This window comes from Microcaecilia unicolor, chromosome 5 (assembly GCF_901765095.1).
Source record: "Microcaecilia unicolor chromosome 5, aMicUni1.1, whole genome shotgun sequence".
In the NCBI taxonomy this organism is placed as follows: Eukaryota; Metazoa; Chordata; class Amphibia; order Gymnophiona; family Siphonopidae; genus Microcaecilia; species Microcaecilia unicolor.
In genome coordinates, this window is record NC_044035.1 from 81,573,497 (window position 1) to 81,599,879 (window position 26,383).

At 45.1% G+C, this 26,383-nt stretch overlaps 1 protein-coding gene across 1 annotated transcript in view; it reads right to left on the bottom strand.

Moving 5' to 3' along the window:
* TNKS2 (tankyrase 2) overlaps nucleotides 1-26,383 on the bottom strand; it is a 163,499-nt gene that overhangs the window by 100,254 nt on the left and 36,862 nt on the right. Inside the window, exons 5-6 of the mRNA XM_030203045.1 lie at nucleotides 25,017-25,092; nucleotides 8,428-8,522 (exon numbers count right to left, since the gene is read on the bottom strand). Coding sequence (XP_030058905.1) covers nucleotides 8,428-8,522; nucleotides 25,017-25,092 — 171 coding nt within the window. The remainder of the gene's footprint in view (nucleotides 1-8,427; nucleotides 8,523-25,016; nucleotides 25,093-26,383) is intronic.

Sequence of the window (26,383 nt, forward strand, 5' to 3'; positions counted from 1 at the left end):
ATAACACTTTATTGCACATTAACAAGAGGAGAATCTTCCAAAACTTTCTCCTATCTTCATTTTTTTTACCGATTATGTGGTTTTAATTTGTAAACCACTGGGATAACAAGACTTATTTTACAATTGGCAGTATATTAAGAGTCATTTCTATGGCACCCCCCCCCCCCCCCCCCCCACAGGTCTCCCTTTCCCTGCAGCCCTCTGCTTTCCCCAAATCTAGCATCGCTTGCCACCTTCCTTCCTGCAGGTCCAAGATCGCTGCCACTTCCTTCTCTTCTCCCCGCCGCCGCTGCAGTGCTTGCAGCTTACATTCTCGGTCTGTCTGCGATTCACACAGGCATTCTGGGGCCCTTCCCAGTCTGTTGCATCCGGCCCTCTCTGATGCAACTTCCTGTTGTGAGGGCCGGACGCGGCAGAAGGAAGTTCCAGCAGTGACTGTGTGAATCACAGACGGCCTGAAAATGCAAGCACTGCAGTGGCGGCAGAGGTGCAGGACCTGCGGGAGGGGAAGTAGGGAGCGATGTGCCACGGCACCTCTGAGGGCTTGCCGTGGCGCACAGTTTGGGAACCACTGTAATAATATGTTAAACACATCAAAGCACATTAGTAAATCTAGTCAGCTGTTGCAGCACAGGGAAAAAAGCAGCTCAGTGTTATCTTCACCCCCCCCCCCCCCCCCATACGGAGCTGGAGCCGACTTTCACTTTTCAATACACTTAAGTCAAAGTTGAGAACCATACATGTTCAAAGGCAAAATAAATCTTGTTAAAAGCTTCCAAAAACAACAGGAGTAGCCTAATGGTTAATGAAATGGCCTGAGAACCAGGGGAACTAGGTTCAATTTCCACTGCAGCTCTTTGAGACTCTTGGCAAGTCACTTAACGCTCCATTGCCTCAGGTACAAAATAATCACCTGTATTTACTTAACATGTAAACTTCTTTGATTGTAATCACAAAGGCAATATATCAAATCACATCCCCCCTCCCCTTAAAATCAAACATAAATCAGCTAAAATCATCTGTCTTTAATCAGTAAACCAGAGATGAGATGAGAAATCAAGGGTAAAATTAGGGGAAAGGGAAATGGGACTTGACTACCGCGTTTCTGAGGTTTTTGCAACTACATTCAAAGCGATTTACATATATTCAGGTACTTATTTTGTACCAGGGGCAATGGAGGGTTAAGTGAGGGTTAAGTGACTTGCCCAGAGTCACATGGAGCTGCAGTGGGAATCAAACTCAGTTCCCCAGGATCAAAGTCCACTGCACTAACCACTAGGCTACTCCTCCACTCAAATAAATTCAGAACGGGTAACAAAGCACTCGCTATTTTTAATTTTCAGTGGCTCAAGCGTCCCTGTGTGGGTTCTGGAATAGTCTTTTAGGATCATAGGAAAGGAAATTAGTTTATTAAAATTTTATATACTATCTTTAAAAAAACAAAGTCATTTAAAAGAAAATAATAAAATAACAGATAAGTTTAAATTTCACCTTCTTATTCATGTCAGATCAGTCCAAACAAAAGGACAATAGACAAGTTCCTTCTAGACTAAGAGAAGACAATAACTCTGAACTTTGCTGAGACTCCCCCAGTCTGAGAACAAAAGCTTAAGTGTTTAAAGTTGGAATGCAATGAAGGCAAGTGGGGGAGTAGGTAGAGCACTGGTCTTGACATACAAGGTGCCTGGTTCAAATCTCACTACTGCTCCTTGTGATCTTGGGCAAGTCACTTAACCCTCCATTGCCTCAAGTAGAAACTTACTGAGTCCTCCAGGGACCAGGAAATACCCAGTATACCTGAATGGAACTCACCTTGAGCTACTACTGAAAAAGGAAAAGTAAAATCTAAATATATATACAATATAACCTTGACTACAAAGATTTTACACTGGCTCTTTGGTCCTGTCTTCTTCTGCTTTATCTAACTTTTCGTTAACTAGAAGAGATGAGCTCAAAAAAAAAAAAAAAAAAGATACTACACTCCAAAGGAAACTTAGAGACAATATCCCATAATGCTTGACAGAAAAGGAGGTTAGTGCATTGGGACTAAGCTCAGGTTACAAAAAGCTAACTGTGCACAAAGTTAGCAGGGATCTCAAGTGCTTTTCCCTCTTGAAGAAAATATCCCCTCAGAGAGGGAGCTCCTCTGCTCATGTCCCTTGCAACAAGTCAGTATTTGGCACTGCAATTTATGAGAAGGGTGTGCTATGCTTCCATGCATTAGTTTTCTTTCAAAGAACAATCAGACTGAACAGAACCCTCACCAGAAAACAGTGTCCTCTGGAAAGCTGAACCCGCAGGAGTTCCCAAATCTACCATAGGTCCAATATGTAGATCTCCTTCACATCAACCAAAAGCTGTAAACATGTGTGTTCTGAAGTCTCCTTATGATAACTGAGCCTCTCAATAGAGGGGACCTTCTAAGAAAAAGATCTGATGACAGAGGAAAGTGAAGGGGATTCCCTGGTGAAATTCTCCTCCTTTGGTTGAAGAACTTGCTTCTACTTCTGCTTCGTCAGGCTAATTCAATATCTACTTGAGGAGGTGCCCCATCTGACCCCTAGTACTAGGAGGATCCTGCCAGTTCTCATATTTTGGGGTGTCAATGATACTGGCATAAACAAATTTCTACTGCATCTTGATGGCGCTGGCTATATTTATTGTCTTACATACTCCACCTGCAAACCCAAAAACCATCAAAGCATTGGACATTCAGATACAGTGGGTATTTGTCTGTCCCTGGAAGGTTCACAATCCGAGTTTGTACCCAAGGCAATAGAGAGTTAAGTAACTTGGCCGAGATCACAAGGAGCTGTAGAGGGATTTGAAATGGATTAAATCCAAACAAAAAAATAAAATCAAGCTACAACTGAAACGAATTCCTGGTGTATTCAGTACACAAGGCTCATCCCCCTCCCCCACCACCCCCTTCCTCAAATTGTTTTAACAAGAATGGTTTTCCAGGAACAGGGGGCAGTAGAAGGATGGCAGAAGGAACTAACTCCCCTGTTTTTTGCTTCTGCTGAACCAGAGGGTTGCTGTAGAAACAGTAAACACAGTAAAGAACTGCAGACAAAGCCCTGTATGGTCTAGCCAGTCTGTCCAACAAGGTGGCTAGAACTGTACCTACCACTCCATGCAGGTTACACGCTCTTGATTAGACACTGGCAAACAAACAGGGCAGTTGGAAATTTGCCATCATACCAATCCGTTATAGACAGTTATATATGATGCAACCTTGGAACACAATACCACACCATGCCAATAGTAAGAAAAGTGATTTTATTATGGGTGTGGAGGAGTGGCCTACTGGTTAGGGTGGTGGACTTTGGTCCTGGGGAACTGAGGAACTCAGTTCGATTCCCACTTCAGGCACAGGCAGCTCCTTGTGACTCTGGGCAAGTCACTTAACCCTCCATTGCCCCATGTAAGCCGCATTGAGCCTGCCATGAGTGGGAAAGCGCGGGGTACAAATGTAACAAAAAAATAAAAATAAACATAGTCACATACATTAATACATAATTAATCCAACAATCTTGCTAACATTTTACTCATCAATTTCAACCTTAAGATATCTTCCCTTCCCCAGAAGAGAGAGACAGTGCCCACAATCTCAGCATATATGAATGTAATATAGAATACACATACTGGAGTCTAGTCTGTCATTTTTGGAAAACAGACCCTCAAACTCTGCCTGTCACTGGCCTTATTTCCCCAACTACTGGAGTTGCCAAAGCCAACTTCTGACCATAACAACCACCATGAGGTCATTTAAGTTTTGCTTTTGATTTGATTCCATCTTCTTCCTCATGCAATGACAGCTCCAGACCTGCTGGAAAATTCTAAACGTTAAAGGTAGGCGCTCCTTTCTGTGCATTGCACAAAATGCTCATTTTAACACTAATGAGCTCATTGTAATTCATTTGCATATAGGATTATTGGTAGCTGTTACTGTGAACAGTAAAAGCAACGCAGAATCCCTTTGTGCATTAGAATAACTGGCTACAACTAGTCTAAATTAAACACTGCAAGTACGGTAAGCATTGAACAATCGGGCCCACAGTTTCATCACCTTAAGATCCTCAGACGCTATTACAACAAGGTTCCTCTCCCGGTCCATGCATATCAGCCTTTCGCTCCCTAGCGCATATAGCTCCTTTGGATTTCTACTCTCAACGTGCATCACTCTGCACTATTTTGCATTACATTTTAACTGTCAAACATTACACCATTCTTCTAATTTTTGGAGATAACATCAAAATCTTTGTATCATCCACAAGAAGCAACCTTTACTTTCTAACCCTTCAACAATGTCACTCAAATACATCAAACAGAATCGGTCCTAGAACTGATCCCTGAAGAAGTCCAATACTCAGCTTTCTTTTCTCGGAGTAGAGAGATGTAGTAGCCGTGTTAGTCCACTCTTAAGGTTATCAATAGAAATCAAACAAAATAAAATATGGAAAAGAAAGTAAGATGATATCTTTTTTAACTTAATACATTTCTTGATTAGCTTTCTCTGAGTTAATTCCATTTAACATCACCTTCTGATGTCTGTCAGTCGTCCGGTTTTCTAATCCATTTCACCACTTTCAGTCCTGACTTCAGCCCACTCAGTTTATTCATGAGCCTATGAGGAATCGTGTCAAAAGTTTTGCTGAAATCCAAGTAGACTACATCCAATGCATGTCCTCAGTCCAGTTTCTCTGGTCAAAGAAATCCTATTCATGATTTTCCTTTGGTAAAACTATGTTGCCTTGGATCTTGCAGCTCATTGAATTCTAGGATATTTGTTATCCTTTCCTTCAGCAGTGTCTCCATTACTTTTCCAACCACTGAAGTAAGGTTTACAGGCCTACAGGTTACCACTTCTGAATCATCATTTTTGTGAAGGACCACATCTGCAATAATCTATTAAACAGATCTTTAAAAGGACCTGCCAGGACCCCTGAGTTCTTTCCATATCCTAGGATGGATCTCATATGGCCTCAATGCTTTTGTCCACTCAGTTTTTCAAGTTGTTCATAAATGCTTTCTTCCCTGAACAGTGTGACATCTAGTTCATTCCTACATATATATGTATACACACATACATATCTATCAGAGATCCTTCAGGATATTCCTCTGTGAGCCAGAAAATGTTTGTTTAGCAAGCCTTTTTCCTCATCACTCAACATAGTGGTTCTCAGCATCTTTCAATCTTACAATTCCATTTTGAGCCTTCCTCCTTTTCTCAATATATCTGAAAAGAGACCATCACCTCTCTTCTCTAGCCATTTTTTCAACATGTGCTTTTTCCAGTCATATTTCTCTTTGTCTCTTTGAATTTTATCCAGTATTCTTTTCTGTGTTCCTTTTTTGTATTCTTGTGTGTCATAAATGCCACCTCTATTGCCTTCAGTCACTTGTTTGGAGAACCACATTGGTTTCCTTTTCCTCTTGTTTTTATTTATTTTTCTTACATAAAGATTAGTTGCCATTTTTATAACTCCTTTCAGCTTGGATTACTGTTTTTCCACTTCTCTTATGTCCATCCCTTCAGGTACTCTCCCATTTTACTAAAATCGCAATGTTTTAAATCCAGAACTTTCAGTTTTGCGAGTCTGCACTCACCTTAGCCCTTGTATTAAACCATACTATGTAATGATCACTACTGCCCAGGTGGGCACCCACGTGGATGTTAAACACACTTTCTTCATTTGCGAGTACTAGATCCAGCATCACCCCTTCTCTCCATTATCATTTGTCTGAGCAGAACACATTGAAAGGCATCCATAAACGCTCTACTTCTTTCTAATCCTGCAGATGGAACATTCTAATCTACACCTTGGCAGGTTGAAATCTCAGCACTTCCTCTTTCATTCTCAATCAGACATTTGTCCAGCTTCTCCATTTGTGTTGGAGACCTGTAGATGACACCTGTGTGGTTAGAGGTTCCATCTTCAGTTTCCAAGACAATCATTTCCTTGTTTCCTCCAGGCTCCCTGCATTTCAGCCATTTCACCATTGTTTTTCACGTACTGTGCTATTTCTCTACCTTTTTGGCCATCTCTATCCTTCCTAAAAAGATTGTAGCATGGGAGTTATTGAATCACGACTCTGTGATATCAATATGTAAGTCTCCCTCTTACATCAGGGCTTACAGATCCTCCACTTTGATGCTTAGATTGCACACGTTTGTGCTCACTGCATTCCAGCTATATTTTATTGACACTCATCTTTTGTACAGTTTTTTGCCTATTCTCTAATTTATTTCTAGTAAGTGAGTTGCTAACATGGCTTATTGTTTTCCCCACTGCTGTCATGCTTTTGCTGGAGGTGACTTCCTGAAATTGCCTGCTTTGACACCCCACCCTCTAATTTAAGTGCCTAGAAATATATTGTCTAATTTTCTCACGAAGAATCCTTTCTTTCCACAGAAAGATGTAGCTCATCATAACTATACAGCCTTTTGTTTTTCCATATATTGCCCCATCCTATGTATACAAACACCAGATTTGTTGACACCAGATTTTGAGCCATTTACTGAAGTTCTCTGTATTATGTAGTCTTTCCTCTCCCTTTCCATAGGCAGATTACTGCAATACAACGTAAGTGGGTTTAAGGAAAGCACACTGAAATTGGTGCAAACGTCCAAAACATGGCAGCAAGACTAATTTTCAAGAAGTCAAAATACAAAAAAACTACCTCCCTACTAGAAACATACACTGGCTTCCAATTAAGACAAGACTCATCTTTAAAGCAAGCACCATCATCCATTATTTGGTCAGTCACCAGAATATATGATTGAACTATCCCCAAGAAACGCAAGCCCGGAAACCAGAAGCTACCTACTTCTGCACCTACCCAACTGTAAAAATATAACTTACAAATCTATTTACATGACCGGCTTCAACTACTTGTCTTCCAAATGATGGAACTCAATACTAAAGATCACAAGAAGCATCACAAAATATCTCCACTTCAGAAAAGAACTGAACATATACCTCTAAAGAATTCTACTACAAATAAGTTAGCCATTGACAACCATCCCAAATAGAAATCATAAATCAACTTTACAAGCCCAAACCAAAGTGCAAACTGAAATTGTAAATCATCACTATAACTCACAACCAATGTAAACAGAAAACTGTAAACCAACACTGTAAGTATCACTACAAAATGTGAAATGTAACACAAAGTTTGTAACTGACAACCAGAACATAATCTGTAAGCCACTTTGAACCAAAACTTGTTTTTGGATAACAGTGGAATACAAGAATGTAAAAATAAATAAACAAAAATAAATTTGAGGGATTTTCTATTCTACAGTTATTGAAAAATCTCTTTCCATCCCGTTTGAGCGCTGTTTTCCTAATGTTAAAACTACATACTGCATTCAAAATTATGAATGCAAAACACTTTCTTGGCTAAACCAGACATGAACACACATTAAAACAAAAATTTTACAGATATACCTCCCCACAATTAAGTCACATGCATTTTACCTGCAACTCTAAATTTATACACAGGAGGGTAAGACTACGTTAAGTCAGTGGGAGCATAGACAACTCACATCACAGTTATCAAATGGCTAAGAGAAGATACTGGGACTTACTAACAAAAATTTAAAAAAAAAAAAAAAAAACTTTTCCATTTTGAGGCACTGAATAGGATTGCATGCAGTCTACAAGGGTAGGAACCCTCGTTATTGACTGATCCCTTTAGTTTTTCTTAAAGTTAACTGCATAGTCAGCAGATGATCAGAATCATCAGTAACAATCAAATACCCACAGCAAACTAAAAAAAAATGTCAGTATAGGGAACAAAAAAACAAAAAATCAGCAACACTGGCAAAGAATGGGAGACAAAAAGATGTTAAAAACAATTTGCCCTATCAAACTGAAATTTTATGTGAAAACCGGGGGGGGGGGGGGGGGGGGGGGGGGGGGGGGTACCTGTAAGCTTACCTGTGTCTGCATAAATTTGTGTTTTTACCTTATTCTTGTTTATCGGACAACAATATTCACATAGTATTGAACATTTAACAATCGCTAAGCATTTTAAGCTAAAACATGATCACTAGGCTGGTCCAAATCAAGAAAAGAAAAAAAATGAACACAGATAGAGAGATCAGGTCATGCAACATTTGGAGGGAGGGAGAGATGCCCTCTCTCCCACATGCCTATCCTAAAATATGCCTCTGAGATTTTCTATGAGCAACATATATACAAATATCAAGAAAAAACTTATGAATGCCTTGTCAGCTTATGTTTAAACGTTTTTTTATTAACATTGCAGCAACACAAACATTGTCATACAGGCTCTGCATATAACGTCCATCCAACCTCGATCTAACTATACAACAATGCCTTGTCAGCTTAATACACAATACCGCTACAAAAAAAATAAAAATAAAATAAAATCACAAATAAAATAAACCCTTACCCTTTATCCTTAGCATGTACATCAGCACCATGCTGCAACAAAAGCTGCACAATCTTAACCCGATTGTATCCTGATGCTAAATGTAATGGAGTTGACTGCAAGGCAAGAAGATAAATGAAAAAGTGAAACTACATGTTGACAATTATTTATTAAAAATGAACTTACTGAAGAAACAGACTATGGCATATAAGGGCTTCTGACTAACAATATCTCTGCTAGGGTATTCGGGAGTTCAGAATGTAATGGAAAAACTCAAAAACAAAAATCTTTCTTCATGAGCTTTGATAATGACATCTAATAACTGCCATGATCAAAGAAAAAACCCACTTGTTTTTCCCTTCATGTAACTATTACATTATTATTATTTTTTTTTTTTTTAAAAGCTCCTCTATTGTCTTCATTGTGCAGCTCTTAGTACATTTGGCTTGCAAAGTGCAGAACTTGCATTACGGAACATGGGAATTCTTAAATCGAATGACTTATCAAAAGTTATATGGTGAAGCCATTAGAGAAGAGCTCGGGTGTTCGTTTTCATTCAATCAGCTGCTCCACATAATGATTATCCAGAACAGTAATCAATAATCCATTTCATTTTGTTGCCTTGTGTAGTACATTTCTTTTATTTTTGACCTTTCTTAAGAACATAAAAATAAAATTTACTCTTACCTGATACAGCAAAGTTGCTCACCTACAGCAGCTGTTCTCCAAGGACAGCACATTACCACAGATGTGCAACACCCCTGATGGGTCCCAACACTACCCAGTATTCATATCACTTTAATATGCCTTTGGCAGCCAGCACCATGCATGTCCGAGTGTCTTCTTGCCAGCCCAAGTAGTGAGTGACCCTCAGTCCAATCAAAAAGCAAACCAATGCAACTCCAGGTGAGTAACCACTTTCTCCCTGAAGCAGCCTGAGGGCGAAACGTGGCTATGTCGGGTAACCGTTTTAATAAACACTTCCTTTATTTTATTGTACTTGTTCTGCTTTTCTTTCAATTGTATTGAGCAGATCATTTGTGCCTCTTGTTTTTGTTTTGCATTACTATTGTAAGGCAAGATGTCCCTTTCATCTTAGTGTAATATTTTGAGTTTCACTGATGCACATTTACAAGACCTTCTACCTAAAGAGCCTTTTTTTGAGAAACGTTCAAAGAAAATCACTCAGATGGAGAATTGGAAAGAGGCCCTCAAATCAAAGACTAGTCCGGACTGAGTTACATTCCCTCACACTGCTGAAATACTTCCAGAATAAGATGATCCCGAGAGGACTGAGGGTTAACAAGGAACCTAAAATGTATGACGACGATTCAGAATTTCTACTCAAATGGGAGGTGATCCTCAATAAATGCTCTTTGGACCTAATTTTATTTTTTGTTACATTTGTACCCCACGCTTTCCCACTCATGGCAGGCTCAATGCGGCTTACATGGGGCAATGGAGGGTTAAGTGACTTGCCCAGAGTCACAAGGAGCTGCCTGTGCCTGAAGTGGGAATTGAACTCAGTTCCTCAGGACCAAAGTCCACCACCCTAACCACTAGGCCACATGATTTTAATAATTCAAATGGCTACCAAAAAAACAGAGAAGTTAAAAGAAAATCTCGATAAAGAACTAGTCTTTCTTAAAGAAAATATGTGTTTTAAAGACTTGTATGAGGATTTTAATTTACAATTAGAAAGATTTAAGATATGTTAACATATATCCATAGCATCAGAGAAACTATAGGCCAAGATATTATGAAAATAAAAATAGACGTAAGAATAGTGATAAGCTTGAAAATAAAAAATATTGAGTACAAGATTCCTACCATTGAACGGAGGTCTAAAAGAATAAGAAGTGACAATGAAGAAGTTTTTGATCCTTCAGCATCCCTGTTTACCAGCCCCCCAGACTCATACCATGTATTTGTTCATACCATGTATTTGTTCAGACCAGAATCGGCTAACGCCGTTAACTGTTATATGTAAGCCACATTGAGCCTCCAAAAAGGTGGGAAAATGTGGGATACAAATATAACAAATAATAATAATATTACACTGGATGGGGGAGAGGAAGAGGAAACTCTATGAACAGACAGTCTATCAACAGACAATTCACCCACAGAGAGTCTATGAATCAACAGATGAAACTACTAGAGGATTACTGGAAGTGAAATCTGTTAAAGACACGTCATCCATATAATAATGTAGTCAATGTTTCCAAAAGACAACTTAATCAATGAGTCATTCATTTTGAATAAAGGTTTGTCCTTTGTACCCACACCACAGTATAACGCTCTCAACACATGGACTGACTTATTTAAATTGATTAGAAAATTAAGGATTATGGATTTCTTCTCAAAAGAAAGTATACCGATAAGAAATGAATCTGTGATTAAAAAGGATAGTGTGTGGATTCCTCCGATGATACAAGGTTTTGAAACAACGGTTCTAAAAGATAAAGAAACCATAGAAAGTAGGACGAGAAATCCATTTTATCAAAAGAACAACATCATCAAAGAAGAAAGGAGAGCTACTGGTACATTAAAAATGATACTAATATCGTAATCAAACAAGTTGACAAAGGTGGAGCAGTGGTAGTGATGGATAAGGATCAGTATTTGAGAGAGATTAGAAGACAATTAGATGACAGGAACTTTTATGTGCCAATATCAAAGGATCCCACAAACTCCTTAAAAACTAGAATTGACGCCCCTATTTTAATCTGCTTGCAAGCATGTTACCTGACACCAAAAGATGGTGACTTTTTGAAAGTAGAATATCCTCGAACTCGTTATTTATGTTTCCCAAGATTCATAAATCCTTGAGCAATCCTCCTGGGAGACCAACTGTCTCCAGCATTGGTTCACTTTTGGAACAGTTATCTAAATTTATGGATATTTTTCTTTTTTTAAGGCCACTTATTCCTTCTATCCCATTTTACACTAGGGACTCCACATATGTAATTAATATGTTAAATCAGTTATGGATTCCAGACGATATTATTTTGGTATAACACTTGATGTGGAGACCCTTTACACAAATATCGCTCAGGATGAAGCACTTATTGTAGTTAGGGAAGCATTAATGAGTAGAACTCCATATAGGGTATGATACATACCTGTAGCAGTTGTTCTCCGAGGACAGCAGGCTGATTGTTCTCACGACTGGGTGACGTCCGCGGCAGCCCCCACCAACCGGAAAGAAGCTTCGCGGGACGGTCGGCACGCAGGGCACGCCCACCGCGCATGCGCGGCCGTCTTCCCGCCCGTGCGCGACCGCTCCCGCCAGTTGAATGACTAGCAAAAGATGAAACACACAACTCCAAAGGGGAGGAGGGAGGGTAGGTGAGAACAATCAGCCTGCTGTCCTCGGAGAACAACTGCTACAGGTATGTATCATACCCTTTCTCCGAGGACAAGCAGGCTGCTTGTTCTCACGACTGGGGTATCCCTAGCTCTCAGGCTCACTCAAAACAAGAACCCAGGTCAATGGAACCTCGCAACGGCGAGGAAACAACAGGAATTGACCTACGAAGAACAACTAACTGAGAGTGCAGCCTGACCAGAATAAATTCGGGTCCTGGAGGGTGGAGTTGGATTTACACCCCAAACAGATTCTGCAGCACCGACTGCCCGAACCGACTGTCGCGTCGGGTATCCTGCTGGAGGCAGTAATGTGATGTGAATGTGTGGACAGATGACCACGTCGCAGCCTTGCAAATCTCTTCAATAGTGGCTGACTTCAAGTGGGCCACTGACGCTGCCATGGCTCTGACACTATGAGCCGTGACATGACCCTCAAGAGTCAGCCCAGCCTGGGCGTAAGTGAAGGAAATGCAATCTGCTAGCCAATTGGAGATGGTGCGTTTCCCGACAGCGACCCCTAGCCTGTTAGGGTCGAAAGAAATAAACAATTGGGCGGACTGTCTGTTGGGCTGTGTCCGCTCCAAGTAGAAGGCCAATGCTCTCTTGCAGTCCAATGTGTGCAACTGACGTTCAGCAGGGCGGGTATGCGGCCTGGGGAAGAATGTTGGCAAGACAATTGACTGGTTAAGATGGAACTCCGACACCACCTTCGGCAGGAACTTTGGGTGAGTGCGGAGCACTACTCTGTTGTGATGAAATTTAGTATATGGAGCATGAGCTACTAGGGCTTGAAGCTCACTGACCCTACGAGCTGAAGTAACTGCCACCAAGAAAATGACCTTCCAGGTCAAGTACTTCAGATGGCAGGAATTCAGTGGCTCAAAAGGAGGTTTCATCAGCTGGGTGAGGACGACGTTGAGATCCCATGACACAGTAGGAGGCTTGATAGGGGGCTTTGACAAAAGCAAGCCTCTCATGAATCGAACGACTAAAGGCTCTCCAGAGATGGCTTTACCTTCCACACGATAATGGTAAGCACTAATCGCACTAAGGTGATTCCTTACTGAGTTGGTCTTGAGGCCAGACTCTGATAAGTGCAGAAGGTATTCAAGCAGGTTCTGTGCAGGGCAAGAACGAGGTTCTAGGGCCTTGCTCTCACACCACACGACAAACCTCCTCCACTTGAAAAAGTAACTCTTTTTAGTGGAATCCTTCCTAGAGGCAAGCAAGACCCGGGAGACACCCTCAGACAGACCCAACGCAGCGAAGTCTACGCCCTCAACATCCAGGCCGTGAGAGCCAGGGATTGAAGGTTGGGGTGCAGCAACGCTCCGTCGTTCTGCGAAATGAGAGTCGGAAAACACTCCAATCTCCACGGTTCTTCTGAGGACAACTCCAGAAGAAGAGGGAACCAGATCTGACGGGGCCAAAAGGGCGCTATCAGAATCATGGTGCCGCGGTCTTGCTTGAGCTTCAGTAAGGTCTTCCCCACCAAAGGTATGGGAGGATAAGCATACAGGAGGCCGGTCCCCCAATGAAGGAGAAAGGCATCTGACGCTAGCCTGCCGTGTGTCTGAAGTCTGGAACAGAACAGAGGCAGCTTGTGGTTGGTCTGAGAGGCGAAAAGATCCACCGAGGGGGTGCCCCACTCTCGGAAGATCTTGCGTACCACTCTGGAATGGAGCGACCACTCGTGCGGTTGCATGACTCTGCTCAGTCTGTCGGCCAGACTGTTGTTTACGCCTGCCAGGTACGTGGCTTGGAGAAGCATGCCGAACCGACACGCCCAACGCCACATACCGACGGCTTCCTGACACAGGGGGCGAGATCCGGTGCCCCCCTGCTTGTTGACGTAATACATTGCAACCTGATTGTCTGTCCGAATTTGGATAATTTGGCAGGACAGCCGATCTCTGAAAGCCTTCAGTGCGTTCCAGATCGCTCGGAGCTCCAGGAGGTTGATCTGCAGATCCTTTTCCTGGAGGGACCACAGACCCTGGGTGTGAAGCCCATCGACATGGGCTCCCCACCCCAGGCGAGATGCATCCGTCGTCAGCACTTTCGTGGGCTGCGGAATTTGGAATGGACGTCCCAGGGTCAAATTGGTCCGTATGGTCCACCAGAGCAGTGAAGTGCGGCAACTGGTGGAGAGGCGGATGACATCCTCTAGATTCCCGGTGGCTTGGAACCACTGGGAAGCTAGGGTCCATTGAGCAGATCTCATATGAAGACGAGCCATGGGAGTCACATGAACTGTGGAGGCCATATGACCCAGAAGTCTCAACATCTGCCGAGCTGTGATCTGCTGAGACGCTCTGGTCCGCGAAGCCAGGGCCAAGAGATTGGTGGCCCTCGCTTCGGGAAGGTAGGCCTGAGCCATCTGGGAATTCAGCAGCGCTCCTATGAATTCCAGAGACTGAGTTGGCTGGAGATGGGACTTTGGGTAATTTATCACAAACCCCAGCAGCTCCAGAAGTTGAATAGTGCACTGCATGGACCGGAGGGCTCCTGCCTCCGAGGTGTTCTTGACCAGCCAATCGTCGAGATAAGGGAACACATGCACTCCCAGCTTGCGTAGGTAGGCCGCTACCACCACGAGGCACTTTGTAAACACTCGTGGGGCAGAGGCGAGCCCAAAGGGCAGCACACAATACTGAAAGTGCCGTGCGCCCAGGCGGAATCTGAGATACTGTCTGTGAGCTGGCAGTATCGGGATGTGAGTGTATGCGTCCTTTAAATCCAGGGAACATAGCCAATCGTTTTTCTGAATCATTGGCAGAAGGGTGCACAAGGAAAGCATCCTGAACTTTTCTTTGACCAGGAATTTGTTCAGGCCTCTCAGGTCTAGGATGGGACGCATCCCCCCTGTTTTCTTTTCCACAAGGAAGTACCTGGAATAGAATCCCTGCCCTTCCTGCCCGGGTGGTACGGGCTCGACCGCATTGGCGCTGAGAAGGGCGGAGAGTTCCTCTGCAAGTACCTGCTTGTGATGGGAGCTGAAAGACTGAGCTCCCGGAGGACAATTTGGAGGCAGGGAGGCCAAATTCAGGGCGTATCCGTACCGCACTATTTGGAGAACCCACTGGTCGGAGGTTATGAGAGGCCACCTTTGGTGAAAAAATTTTAACCTCCCTCCGACCGGCAGGTCGTCCGGTACGGACACTTGTAGGGCGGCTATGTTCCCATGGATCCAGTCAAAAGCCCGTCCCCGGCTTTTGCTGTGGAGGCGCAGGGGGCTGCTTAGGCGCACGCTGTTGACGGGAACGAGCGCGCTGGGGCTGTCCCTGTGCCTGACGAGGCCTTCGGGCCGGCTGGTTGTACCTACGCTTCGCAAAAGAATAGGGTGCAGCCTGCCGGGCCCGGGAAAAACGCCCGCCCGCGGGGGCGGGTGCTGAAGGCGCCCGGTGGGAGAGCTTGTCGAGAGCGGTTTCCCGCTGATGCAGTTGGTCAACCATCTGCTCGACCTTCTCGCCAAAAATATTATCCCCCCGGCAAGGGACGTCAGCCAGTCTCTGCTGGGTGCGGTTGTCCAGGTCAGAGGCACGCAGCCATGAGAGCCTGCGCATCACTATACCTTGGGCCGCAGCACGAGATGCCACGTCACAGGTGTCAAAAATCCCCCTGGACAGGAACTTTCTGCACGCCTTCAGCTGCCTGACCACCTCCTGATAAGGCCTGGACTGCTCCGGCGGGAGCTTATCGACCAGGTCCGCCAGCTATTGCACATTGGTCCGCATGTGGATGCTCATATAGAGCAGGTAAGATTGGATGCGGGTCACGAGCATGGAGGATTGGTAGGCCTTCCTCCCAAATGAGTCCAGAGTGCGAGACTCCCGCCCCGGGGGCGCCGAGGCGGTATCCCTCGAACTCCGTGCCCTCTTGAGAGCAGAATCCACGACCGCTGAGTCATGGGGCAACTGGGGCCGCATGAGCTCTGGGTCAGAGTGGATCCTGTACTGGGACTCTGCTTTCTTGGGAATGGTGGGGTTAGTTAGTGGTCGCACCCAGTTCCGAAGCAGCGTCTCCTTCAGGACATTGTGCAGCGGTACCGTGGAGGACTCTCTAGGTGGTGATGGATAGTCGAGGACCTCGAGCATCTCGGCCCTCGGCTCTTCCACAGAGACCACGGGAAAGGGAATGCTTATGGACATATCCCGCACAAAGGAGGCAAAGGAGAGACTCTCAGGAGGTGAGAGCTTCCTCTCCGGTGATGGCGTGGGGTCCGAGGGAAGGCCCGTAGACTCCTCTGAGGAGAAATATCTCGGGTCTTCCTCTTCCCCCCACGAGTCCTCATCCTCGGTATCGGACATTAGCTCATGTAGCTGAGTCCGGTACCGGGCCCGGCTCGACGTCGAGGCACCGAGGCCTCGGTGTCGTCGAGCGGTGGACTCCCGCGCCGGCGGGGACGGAGCTCCCTCCATCGACGTCGACGGGGACTCCACCTGCGTGGCGGTCGAGACCGGCACCGCAAGCGGCGGCGGTGTCGACAGCCCCGGCGCCGGGCTAGAGCTCGCCGGCGCCACAGTCATCGGCGCCGGGGGCGCAAGCACCCCCGACGCCGGCACAGCCTGGCGCATCAGCCCTTCCAGGATCCCCGGAAGGATGGCTCTGAGGCACTCGTCCAGGCCCGCTGCCGGGAAAGGCGGTGGGGCCGGTAAGGGTGTCGGTGCCAGAAGCTGCTGGGGGCCAGGAGACGGCACCGAGGTGCCGGAACCCCGACGCGTCGGTACCTCCACCACCGACGGAGATCTCTCCTCTCTACGATGACGCTTCGGCGTCGACTCCCCTTCAGGGTGCACCGAGGGCTCCCGGTGACGGCGCTTCTTGTCCTTTTTCCGGTGCACGTCACCGGCGCCGGAGGGCATGGAGGAGGAGGAGGTCGATCCCCCTCGGTCTCGAGGTACCGGGTCCGACAGGGTTCGGTCCCGTGGCTCACGAGCTGAGGGAGTGACCGGGGCCGACAGCCCACGCGGCCTCTCAACCCCACTCTCACCGGCGGACCGGCGGGCCGACGGGACCTGTTCTCCTGGGGTCGCTGCCATCGGTGCCGATGTCTCGGGCATCGATACCGGTACCGAAGATCCGGCCTTCGATACCGATGCCGTCGAGGTCGACGTCGAGGGGCCGGCGCAAGTTCCAAAAAGACGGTCCCGCAGAACTTGCCTCGCAACCTGAGTCCGTTTCCGGAGACCGAGACACAGCGCACACGACTTGAGATTGTGCTCCGGCCCGAGGCACTGGAGGCACCAAGCGTGGGTGTCGGTCTGCGAGATCGGCCGGCCGCAGCGACCACACTTTTTAAATCCACTCGGGACCTTCGAGGACATCGACGGAAAAATCGCGTCGGCGAAGTCAAAGTCGGCAATGGTGGCTAAAATCACACCACGAAAAAACTAGCCGACCGAGCGGCCACTAGGCCGCAACGAGGCGTCCCCGCTGGAAGCGAGGGAAAAGGGGAGCGCGTGCTCCACACGCGCAGTCTTTTTTCTTTTTTTTTTTTTGTAACAGAGAAATACTAAAGGGAAATTAATTAAACGAAGCGCGATCCGCGTATACGCGATCGCAAGAATCCGGCGGCTGAAGTAGAGAGAGCGGCAAAGCACGACTCTCTCCAGGCGCGGAAAAAAAGGAACTGGCGGGAGCGGTCGCGCACGGGCGGGAAGACGGCCGCGCATGCGCGGTGGGCGTGCCCTGCGTGCCGACCGTCCCGCGAAGCTTCTTTCCGGTTGGTGGGGGCTGCCGCGGACGTCACCCAGTCGTGAGAACAAGCAGCCTGCTTGTCCTCGGAGAAAAAAGGATACCAATAGAATTTATTATGGAATTAATTACTATAGCAATGAAGTAATTTTTTTTTTACTTTGAAGACATCTATTATAAACAGGTAAAAGGGACAGCCATGGGTGCAAAAGTAGCACCTTCTTTAACCAATCTTTTCATGGCAAAATTTGAAAAATTATTTTTACAAGAGAATCCATTTAAAGAAAGAGAAGATTCACTGACCTGCCCTCTAGGGCAGTGATGGCGAACCTTTCAGAGACCGAGTGCCCAAACAGCAACCCAAAATCGAATTATTTATCGCAAAGTGCCAGTACTCATTATGGGCGGGGTTACCACATATGACTCCACCCCTATGATAGCCACACCCCTTACACCAGCCATGGCGCATATAAATAGACATCATTGAAAATATTATACTAGTATAGGAGGAAAAAATAACATGATTTTTTTTCATTATAAATCATTTCTGTAAGCTGTTACAGCTCCAGTATACCCAGTGCAAAATAAGACAGCAGATGTAAAATCTCAAATTAGACATATTCCAAACACTAAAATGAAAATAAAATGATTTTTTTCTACCTTTGTTGTCTGGTGATTTTGTTTTTCTATCCATATTGGTCCAATCTCTGATTCTGCTGCTCTCTATCTGTTCTCTTAACTCCGTTTCCAGGGCTTCCTTTCCATTTATTTCTTTACTTTCCTCCTTTCTTCTTCATTTCTTGCCCTCCATCCATGCCCAGCAACCCTCCTCTCCCCTCCAGCCACCCTCCTCTTCCCTCCAGTCACCCTCCTGTCCCCCCTGCCCTCCCCTCCAGCCACCCTCCTCTCCCCCTGCCCTGCCCTCCAGCCACCCATGTCCAGCAGCCCTCTCTCCCAGCACCAGGCCTCCCTCCCACCCAGCACCAGGCCTGCCTCCCTCCCACCCAGCACCCAACATCAGGCCTCCCTCCCGCCCAGCACCCAGCAGCAGCACCCAGTAGCAGGCCTCCCTCCCACCCAGCACCAAGCCTTCCGCCCTCCCTCCCAGCACCAGGCAGCCCTCCCTCCCAGCACCCAGCAGCACCCAGCCTCCCACCCACCTAGCACCAGGCCTGCCGCCCTCCCACCCAGCACCCAACATCAGGCCTCCCTCCCACCCAACACCAGCACCCAGTAGCAGGCCTCCCTCCCTCCTAGCACCAGGCAGCCCTCCCTCCCAGCATCCAGCAGCACCCAGCCTCTCTCCCACCCACCCACCCACCCAGCATCAGGCCTGCCACCCTCCCACACAGCACCCAACATCAAGCCTCCCACCCAGCAGCAGCACCCAGTAGCAGGCCTCCCTCCCACCCAGCACCAGGCCGGCCGTCCTCCCACCCAGCAGCAGGCCTCCCTCCCACCCAGCAGCACACAGCACCAAGCCTCCCTCCCACCTACCCAGCACCAGGCCTGCCTCCCGCCCTCCCTCCAACCAAACAAGCATCAGGCAGCCCACCCGCCCTCCCTCCCTCCCCAGCACCAGGAACCCCCCCCCTCCTCTGAAATTTAAAAAGCGTACCATCCTCAGGATTAAGGCGGCGTGCAGCGGCAGCGAAGTGCGTGTTCTTCGCTCGGCGCACCTTCGGCCTTCCTTTCTGTCGCTCAAGCTCTGGTCCCGCCTATGAGGGGTGGGACCAGAGCTTGAGAGACAGAAGGGAAGGCCGAAGGCACGCTGAGCGAAGAACACGCGCTTCGCTGCTGCTGCACGCTGCCTTAACCCCGAGGACGGTACGCTTTTTAAATTTCAGAGGAGGAGGGGGGGTTCCTGGTGCTGGGACGGGAGGGAGAGAGGACAGGCGGGCGGCCTGATGCTTGTTTGGTTGGAGGGAGGGCGGGAGGCCGGCCGAACTGGTGCTCGGAGGGAGGGAGCGTGGGCAGACCAGCGACGGCGCGCGTGCCCTCTCTGGCACGTGTGCAATAGGTTCGCCATCACTGCTCTAGGGGATACAATATTTGCATGCACCGAGGATGTCTCTCCGGGGACTTCTGCAAAGGAGGGAAGGGTTAGGACATCTTTGTAGTTGGGTCTCAATTGTTAGGCATGTAGATAGCTGGGTGGCTGGTGGACGTGAGGATCACATGGAGGCATATTTTCAAAGCACTTAGCCTTCCAAAGTTCCATAGGTTTCTATGGAACTTCTGAAGGCTAAGTGCTTTGAAAATATGCCTCATGGTCACTTGCCTGCCAGCTGCAAAGGTGGCAGACCTCACTCATCACAGATAAGATTTTAGACAGTGTTGGGGCGAAGCCTGCTCTCTTGGTACATGTGGGTAACTAATGACATACGAAAATGTATGAGAGAAGTTCCTGAAGCCAAATTTAGGCTGTTAATTAGAAAGCTGAAATCCAGAACCTCCAAGAAAAAAAACAAAACAAAAGGAGAAGGGGAAGGCCCAAGAAAAATGCAAAGTTCCAGAATCTAAACGCATGGATAAGATGATGGTGCAAGGAGGAGGGTTTTACATATGTTAGGAACAAGGCAACATTCTAGGGAAGGGGGAGCCTATTCTGAAAAGATGGGCTCTACCTTATCCAGACTGCTAGCATCCACTTTTTTTTTCTTGTTTCAGAGATAGAGCACCTTTGAAACTAGAAACTGGGGGAAGACCAACAGTTGAAACTAGAAACTGGGGGAAGACCAACAGTTGAAACTAGAAACTGGGGGAAGACCAACAGTTGCTCAAATGTGCATGGTTCAGAATAAGGTATCATTAAAACATATCACCAAAACAGGGAAGTAAGAGCATCCTGATAGAGAGGTTGCAATAAAGACCATAGTAGACCACGGCCCCAATGCACAAAAGTTGCCATTAAACACCATGCACATTTATATCTGCGGCTGAACTTAACAATTTTGAAATAGAGACCGCTGCTGAAAGGAAATCGCATGCAAATGAGATGCACGGAAAACCTGTAAGCAGATCAGTAGGGAAAGCGCCTAGAACATGCGCAGATCGGTCTCTAGGTAAGTGGCGATGTTCTGTGCATGCATTTCCACCTTCAAAGCTCAGCTTTCCACTCCTATGATGCACATGACCAGCTAAAACAGAGAAAATGTATACGTGTGTTTAAGATATAAAATCTTATTTCATTTAGAAGACTACTGTAAAACAACTGCAGTAACTTAAGAATTTGGAATGGGGGTAAGTTTACAAAGAAAATGCTTTGTCCCGTGAATCGTTTGCTGAGCTCAAGTGTTGTGTCTTTTGGGGGGGGGGGGGGGGGGGGGGAGGGGTTGTTTTTTTTTTTTGCTTTGTTTACATTTGCTAGCCCTTGTCTGCCGAGGGCTGGGCAACTTAACACAAGTACTCTACACAGTACAGCAAACTGTAATGCAAACAGACTGCTCCACCAAGTTGTCCCCATACAACAGCTTGGACCTGCCGAAAAATTGTGCACGTTAAAGGTAGGCATTCAGTGCAAGAAAATGTATGTGCATTGCTCTGAATGCTCATTTTAATTCTAATGAGCTTGCTGTAAAACATTTGCATAGGGTTATCGATAGCTGCTACAACCAGTCTAAAGCAAATATTGCAAGCACAGTAAGCTTTGTTCATTGGGCCCTAAGTGTTTGTTAATTAGAGCAGATTGCAAATTATCATAGTCAACTGCTGAGCACATAGTAAATAGGAACAAACAATGTTTGAAATGTCTGTATGCAAGTGCCAGAAGCCTAAGAAATATATCAGAATATATTGCACTAAATGAAAAGATAGATAATAGGCATCTCTGAGACCTAGTGGAAGGAAGATAAACCAATGGGACACTGTCATACCAGGGTACAAATTATATCGCAGCGATAGGCTGGACCGAATTGGTGGACGGATAGCACTATACATTAAAGAGGGCCTGGAATCGAATTCTGCAGGACACAAAACATCTTGTAACCCCTGAAATTCCATGTGTAAATGAGAAAATGATAGTGATAGGAGTGTACCACCATCCACCTGTCCAGGATAAATGGACAGATGCAGAAATGTAAGCAGAAATTAGAGAGGCTAACAAACTGAGGAATATAATAATAATGGGTGGTTTCAATTCCCCCAAAACTAACTGGGTAAATTTAACATCAGGGCATACTAGAGAGGTAAAATTCCTTGATGAAATCAAGGACTGCTTTATGGAGCAGCTGGTTCAGAAACCAACAAGAAGGGGAACTATTCTAGACCTAGCCCTTAGTAGAACGCATATGATATGATGCAGGAGGTAATGGTGCTGGGACTACTTAACAGTGATCATTAAATGATCAAAATTGTTATAATCTCTGGAATAAGTACACACAGGAAATCCAATACATTAACATTTAACTTTCAAAAAGAAGACTATGATAAAAAGAAGAGGAGAATGGTAAAATAAACAAACAAAAAAAGCACAGAGCAGCAGCTGAAAAAGGTCAAAAATGTATATCAGGTGTGGATGCTGTTCAAAAACACCATCTTGGAAGTCCAGACCAGGTATATTCCATGCATTAAAAAAAAGAAAGGAGGAATGCCAAACGACAGCCGGAATGGTTAACGCGAGGTGAAGGAAGCTATTAGAGCTAAAATAAAATCCTTCATAAAATGGAAGAAGCATCTGACTAAAAATAAGAAACAGAATAAAGAACGGCAAGTTAAATGCAAAGCGTCTAATGGTTAGTGCAGCGGGTTGCAGACCTGGGGAACTGGGTTTGATAACTACTGCTGCTGCCTGATGGTCGGCAGTGGGTTGAGATCCTGGGGAACCAGGTTCAATTCCCTCTCCAGCTTCTTGTAATCTGGGCAAGTCACCTAACCCTCCGTTGTCCCAGGTACAACAGTAGTACAATGTACTACTTAGATTGTGAACCCACTAGCGACAGATCCAGTACCTGTAAAATGAAACTGTAAACTGCTTAGGTCTAAGCGGTGTGTAAATACTGAAATGAATGACTGAATGAATTCACAAAGACTCTGAAAACAAGATTGTTTTACCAGCTTCTTGCTTCTAATATACCTAAAAAAGTTTTACTATGTGTATTGGCCTCCAACACAATCAGTGGAACCGCTAGATGACCAAGAGGTAAAAGGGGCACTCAAGGAAGACAAGGCCATAGCGGAGATATTAAATTAATTCTTTTCTTCAGTCTTCACCGAGGAGAGAGTGTGTGTGTGTGTGTGGGGGGGAGGGGGGGGGGCTGAATCAAATCTCTGTAAACTAGGAGAGATTAGGCCTTACCTGATCATTAGGAGGTAATGTCTTACTGTAGATTAAGAACTGGTTAAAAGATAGAAAACGGAATAGGGTTAAAAGCTCAGTATTCTCAATGGAGAAAGAAAAATAGTGGGGTCCTCAGGGGTCCATGTTGGAACCGCTTTTTAAAATTTATAAATGATCTAGAGATGGGAATAACTAATGGAGTAACTGAATTGGCTAATGAAACAAACTTATTCAAAGTTGTTAAATCGCAAGAGGATTGTGAAAATTAGCAAGATGACCTTAAGAGACTGGGGGACTGGGTAACCAAATGGCAGATGTTTAACGTGAGCAAGTGCAAAATGAAACGTGTGGGAAAGAACCCAAACTATAGCTATGTGACACAAGATTATACATTAGGAGTCACCGCCCAGGAAAAGGACCTAGGTAGATGTCATTGTTGATAATACTACTACTACTACTTAGCATTTCTATAGCGCTGCCAGGGTTACGCAACCCTCTGCTCAGTATGCAGCGGCAGTTAGAAAGCAAATAGAATGTTAGGAATTATTATGAAAGGAATGGAAAACAAAAATGAAATTGTTATAATGCTTTTGTATCGCTCCATAGTGCAACCATACCTCAAATATGGTGTGCAATTCTGGACACCGAATCTCAAAAAAGATACAGAATTAGAAAAGGTACAGAGAACGATGATTAAAATGATAAAGGGGATGGGACGACTTCCCTATGAGGAAAGGCTAAAGCAGCTAGGGCTCTTCAGCTTGAGATGGCTGAGGGAGAGATATGATAGAGGTCTATAAAATACTGAGTGGAGTGAAACGGGTAGGCGTGAATCGCATGTTTGCTCTTTCCAAAAAATACAAGGACTAGAGGGCATGCAATGAAGCTACAAAGTACTAAATTTAGAACAAACCAGAGAAAATACTGAAACTCTGGAATTTGTTGCCAAAGAATGTGGTAAAAGCAGTTAGCTTAGCAGGGTTTTAAAAGTCTATAAGCCACTATTATGATGAACTTGGGAAAATCCACTGCTTAATTTTACGATAAGAAGTATAAAACCTGGATTCTGCATTGTTGGAAACAGAATACTGGGATCGACTGATCATCAGTTTGTCTCAGTATGGCAACGATTATGTTCTTATGTACTGCATTCATATGCGAACAGTGCATGCTAACTCATGCACTAGCTGCTTAGCACACTTTAAGTATGTATAACCCCTTATACACTGTCTGAAAAAAAATCTCTTTGTGATGGTCTATCCTTAGCATCCCTACGTGCATATGTGTGTGTATTTGAAGATAACACATTATGAATACATGTGTCTGAAAGAGCATGTGTATGTTAGAATTCTTCTCTAGTGAGAATATCATATGAGCTTCCCTTTGAAAATCTAGGCTGGAGTGAAGTCCACTGATACAAGAGTACCTGTGTACATACTAAGTGAAAGTTTCAGTCTATAAAATTTAACCAGACAACTAGTTACTTTGGGAACTTCTTTTGGAAATTGTCTTAATACTGCCTCCACTCTGTCTGTATCATCTCAGAAGTACAAAAAAAAAAAAAACAGCTATCATTTTATTTTTATTTTTGAAGCCTTTTTGATACTTAAAACTTCTAAATGTATGCCTCAGACACACTGCCCATAAATCTTATCCTTTGGGAGAGCCCACCCTTCGTATCGCTGGTTTGTACCACAGGCAAATGAAAGGTAAAAATTATTTGCCCAGCTTCCTGATTCTCAGTCACTCTATATATAAAGCATGTGTCTGCACGGTTCTCCCCGCTCACTCACAAGCTGCTACTGCCACAGCACCCAAAACTAGGTCCTGCGTTTCCAGAAACAGCATGGGGGAAGTGTGGTAGACTTGGCAGGGATGGGGAAGAAGGGTGGGGGTAGATAAAGCAATGAAATTAAGAACTTGGGGAGAGTAGGGCAGGTAAAAGAATGTGATGAAGGAGGGTTGATAAAAGAAGTAAATGGGGTTTGTGGTAGGGGTCCACAATCATATGTTTGCGCAACGCCCAGTATATTAACCCAGCTCTAACCGGGACTGCAGCCCTCAACTGTTTGATGTGCCTCAGAGCACAGTTGTGAAAGTAGTGCTAGTGTATAGCAGATCAAGCACTCTCACTCACTACTACAGTTCTAAGTGTAACACATTAGATTTACAAGATTCCCCTATATCTAATCTACTTTGATATGCTGACACATTTTAATTTTTCAAATTAGCTATTACCATTATACTTTTTAGGTCTTGCACGTACCTTTCTTCCATCGCTCGCATGACAATTGACGTTTAAAGGGGTAAGAAGAGCCATCATTTTGTCTTCATTGCCACTCCTAAAAAAAAAATGCATTTTCAAAATGTGACACTAAAGTTTGTTGGTTTGTTCTACATAATAAGTAATCTTCTTTCACTATTTTATATTTCCTCCAAACTCACTCACTTTAGTCCAGTGACAGTTCTGGGCCTGGGACCATACACAACAGTACCTTCCAGGACACTGCAATCACATACCATGCAATTCAGTCACCAGGTGTTACACTTTAAAACAACAAGTCTACCACTGCAGAACATCTGAACCCCCCTACCCCTTCTCCATATGAATGGGTTGAGGGAGGGACTCTAGAAAAGGAAGAAAGTTTTATTCTGACACTATAATCATGTATCAAAACTGAACCAGGATGGCACCATCAATCATCATGGAGCTATTTTTTCTCCACTAATTTTAAACAGTGGCCAGGTAATGAAATTTAAAACAAAATATGCTCGACATGCTAAGCTAATTTTCAGGGGAAATGTCTCCAAATGTATATACGACAATGATAATGAACCTCATTCCTAAGCCAGGGCACGTACAGCATGATCTCAATATCTCAAATTTACTGCTAACACTCACTGTAATAGTAGAGTGCTTCCTTCTAGAGTACTTGGAAATGACTGTTAATCAGGCCTGTGACACCCTATACAATGAGAACTATTGTCTCTTTCTATCACAGTTTTTTTTTTGTTTTGACACTGCATTTCTTGACAAAGAAACACAGAAAATAAAGCAGAAAAAGACAACATAGTCTATCGAATCTGTCCATCCATGCTATCTATGTCTTCCTCTCCCTTACAGATCCTATGTACTTGTCCCAAGCCTGCTTCATTTCAGACACAGTCTTTGTCTCCACTACCTCCAACAAGGAGAAATTAGATCTTACCTGCTAATTTGCTTTCCTTTAGTCCCTCCGGACCGGACCAGGATTGGACTGATGGGTTGTGCTCGCCTACCAGCAGGTGGAGACTGAGAAAAAACTCTGACTCTAGAGAGCCAATAGGAGCCCTGGCCATGTGACCTTAGCCTCAGTATTTGAATAACAAAGCAGGAAAGAAAGAGAGACCTTCTGTGCCGTATGGAATCCTAGCAGCCACAAAGCACTCGGCAATGCCAAGTATCAGAGCTCACCAGCAACTCTCACCAGAGAAGTGGTATGGCCCAATATGTATTACAGCTCACCAGCAACTCTCACTAGAGAAGTGGTATGGCTCACTTGTACTATAGCTCACCAGCAACTCTCCCCAGAGAAGTGGTATGGCTCACGTATAATATAGCTCACCCGCAACTCTCACCAGAGAAGTGGTATG